Source organism: Acanthisitta chloris, unplaced genomic scaffold (genome assembly GCF_000695815.1).
Source record: "Acanthisitta chloris isolate BGI_N310 unplaced genomic scaffold, ASM69581v1 scaffold19577, whole genome shotgun sequence".
In the NCBI taxonomy this organism is placed as follows: domain Eukaryota; kingdom Metazoa; phylum Chordata; class Aves; order Passeriformes; family Acanthisittidae; genus Acanthisitta; species Acanthisitta chloris.
The window spans coordinates 2,340-4,902 of NW_008681158.1; the positions used below are offsets into that span (position 1 = coordinate 2,340).

Here is a 2,563-nt window from a genome sequence, read left to right on the forward strand (position 1 = left end):
ATAAATAATGGAGAACAAGGATAACATTAAAAGGACAAAGTTAAACCCCAAACAAGCTGAAAATGGCTCATTTAATGCCACCTCAGTGTTGGCCAAACTGGTGTCACCCCCATGCTGTTCCTAAACCCAAGTTCCTGAGGGTTTCAAGTTTACCAAGGATTTGGTTCTTCTGGGTTTTCTTGTGGAAAATACAATCTGGGTCCTGTGCATGCTAAAATCTAACGAATTTTGGTGGTGGGATCTCACTCTGCTATGGATGTAGCAGCACTGACAGGCTGTGGGGCTTTTCCCTGTTTCTCAGGGCATGGTTGGGAAGACTTGGGAATTGTTACTTATTATTCTAGAGGTGCATGAGCCCTGTGGCATTTTTGGATCCTCCCTGTCCCCAATCCCAGTGGAGTGCTGAAGGTAACAGCAATAACGACTCAGTTCCTGGAATTCACTGTATCCCAGGCCAGTTTTATGGCTTTTTATTTTGGTGAACTGCACAGCACAAGCAGGGACCAGCAGTGTGGGGCACAGCAATCCATCCCCTCTCCATCCAGAGTCCCCTTTCTTCATGCCCAGGGTCTGGCATGGTGTAGGGACACCCTAGAAGGTGGTGGTCTTTGTGAGGAGAGGGCCGGGTTTGCAGCAGGGCTCGGGGTGCACAGGGTCCTGCTGGCAGGGAAGGGGTGGGCACACGCAGCCCTTCCCCTTGTCATCCCCCCGGGGAGCAGCACAGTAGTCGAGGGGCTCTTCCTCATCATCATCCTCCTCGGTGTCCCTGTCCCTGTTGTGGCAGCAGCACAGGCTGGTGTCGAGGCAGCGGCGCAGCACACCGTGGAAGGAGTGCCGGAAATTTTCTGAGAGGAAGCCATAAAGGATGGGGTTGGCACAGCTGTTGGAGTAGCTGAGGATGAGGGAGGCATTGTTGACAGTGGCATCCAGGCGTCCGGGCAGCAGGAGGTTGACCAGCTGCACCACATAGAAGGGCATCCAGCAGACCACAAACATGGCCACCACCATGAGCACCAGGCGTGTCAGCTTGCCCTCGGAGCGCCGGCGCTGTTGCCAGCCCACGCGCTGTGCCACCGCCCGCATCTTCCCCACTATTAGCAGGTAGCACAGCCCCATGGCCAACACTGGCAGCAAGAAGCCCAACAAGGTGGTGTAGACCACAAAAGCAGCTGACCACGCTGGACTTGGCCACAGCAGGTTGCAGGCCACTGCTTGGCCGTCGCGGGTGGTGGCCGTCCCGGCAAAGATGGGGATGGGCGAAGCCACCAGCAAGGAGAGGAGCCACACGCCGCCATTGACCATCTTGGCTACCTGAGGCCGGCGGTAGGTGGCTGCCCGCAGTGGGTGCACCACAGCTATGTAGCGGTCCAGGCTGAGGACGGTCAAGCAGAAGACGCTGGTGAACATGTTGAGTCCATCAACACCCAAGACGGTGCGGCACAGCGCCCGGCCAAAGGGCCAGTGGTGCAGCGCGGCTGAGGTGGCCACAAAGGGGATGCTGAGCATGAAGAGTTCATCAGCGATGGCTAAGTTGAGCAGGTAGATGTTGGTGGCTGTCTTCATCTTGGCATAGCGCAGGATGACGAAGATGACCAGGGAGTTGCCCAGCAGCCCCAGCAGGCACACCAGGGCATAGATGCACTGGATCACCACCATGCCCGCAATCTCACCTGCTTTGCCACCCCACTCTGCTGGGCCCTGCTGCCTTCCAGCCTCCCCCGCTGCCATGCTGCTGTTGGGGGGCATCTCGGAGGCAGCCCAGCTGGATATAGTCCAGAGGGGCACACTGGCCACCTGGGCCCCTGCTGGGAGCTGCTCCATGTCAGCGCTCATGCCAGGAGGTGGTCCATGGATGGGACACTGCTGGGAATGGACACAGCCTGAAGGCAGGGCATGGGCAGAGAGAAGGGATGAGAGCTGCAGTATGGGGTGGAAGCAAAGCCTATCTGCCCCCCACCTCCCTCTGTCAACCCCCCTTCCTGCCTGCATGCCTCAGGGCGGCAGCATCACTATCCAGGTCAGAGCATCCTGGCTTTTTAGGGTCTCAGGGATTTCTCTAGACTGTATGGGGTCTCAGTGTGCTCTCTGGGCTGTTTAGGGCCTCAGTGGGCTCTCCAGGCTGTTTGGGATCTCAGGGGCTGTGGGCTGGGGTGGGCATTAACCGTGTGTGGGGCTCCTCAGCTGCCAGTGGCAAACCGAGAGGCATGGCCTGGGAGCCAACGCCATCCACCTTAACGAACCTCTGCAAATCTCCAGGATTTCATTAACCCTGCAGGGAAAGCAAAGAGAAGGAGAAAGCAAGATGGGAATATTTTACCTCTCAGTCTTCCAGGGATTGAAGGAGCCTCACGCCTCCCTCCCGAGGGGCTGCAGGGAGATGCTCCGGTAGGATCCACCGGCTGTTGCCAACGGAAAGTCCTGCTTGACCTGAATCAGATGACCAGAAGGATCCAAACCTTTTAAAGTGAAACACAGAGTAGAGATGGGCACACGGGCTGTGTTCCCTGTCCCTCATCCCTCCGCCGCAGACATCAGCTTTACGTTAAAAATAAATACAATGCAA

At 57.0% G+C, this 2,563-nt stretch overlaps 1 protein-coding gene across 1 annotated transcript; it reads right to left on the reverse strand.

Annotated features, from left to right (window-relative positions):
- Positions 1–591: 591 nt before the first annotated feature.
- On the reverse strand, positions 592–1,746 carry SSTR4 (somatostatin receptor 4). Its single transcript, XM_009078002.1, has one exon. The coding sequence runs from the start codon at positions 1,744–1,746 to the stop codon at positions 592–594; it is 1,155 nt and encodes a 384-aa protein (XP_009076250.1).
- Between the last annotated feature and the right edge of the window lie 817 nt (positions 1,747–2,563).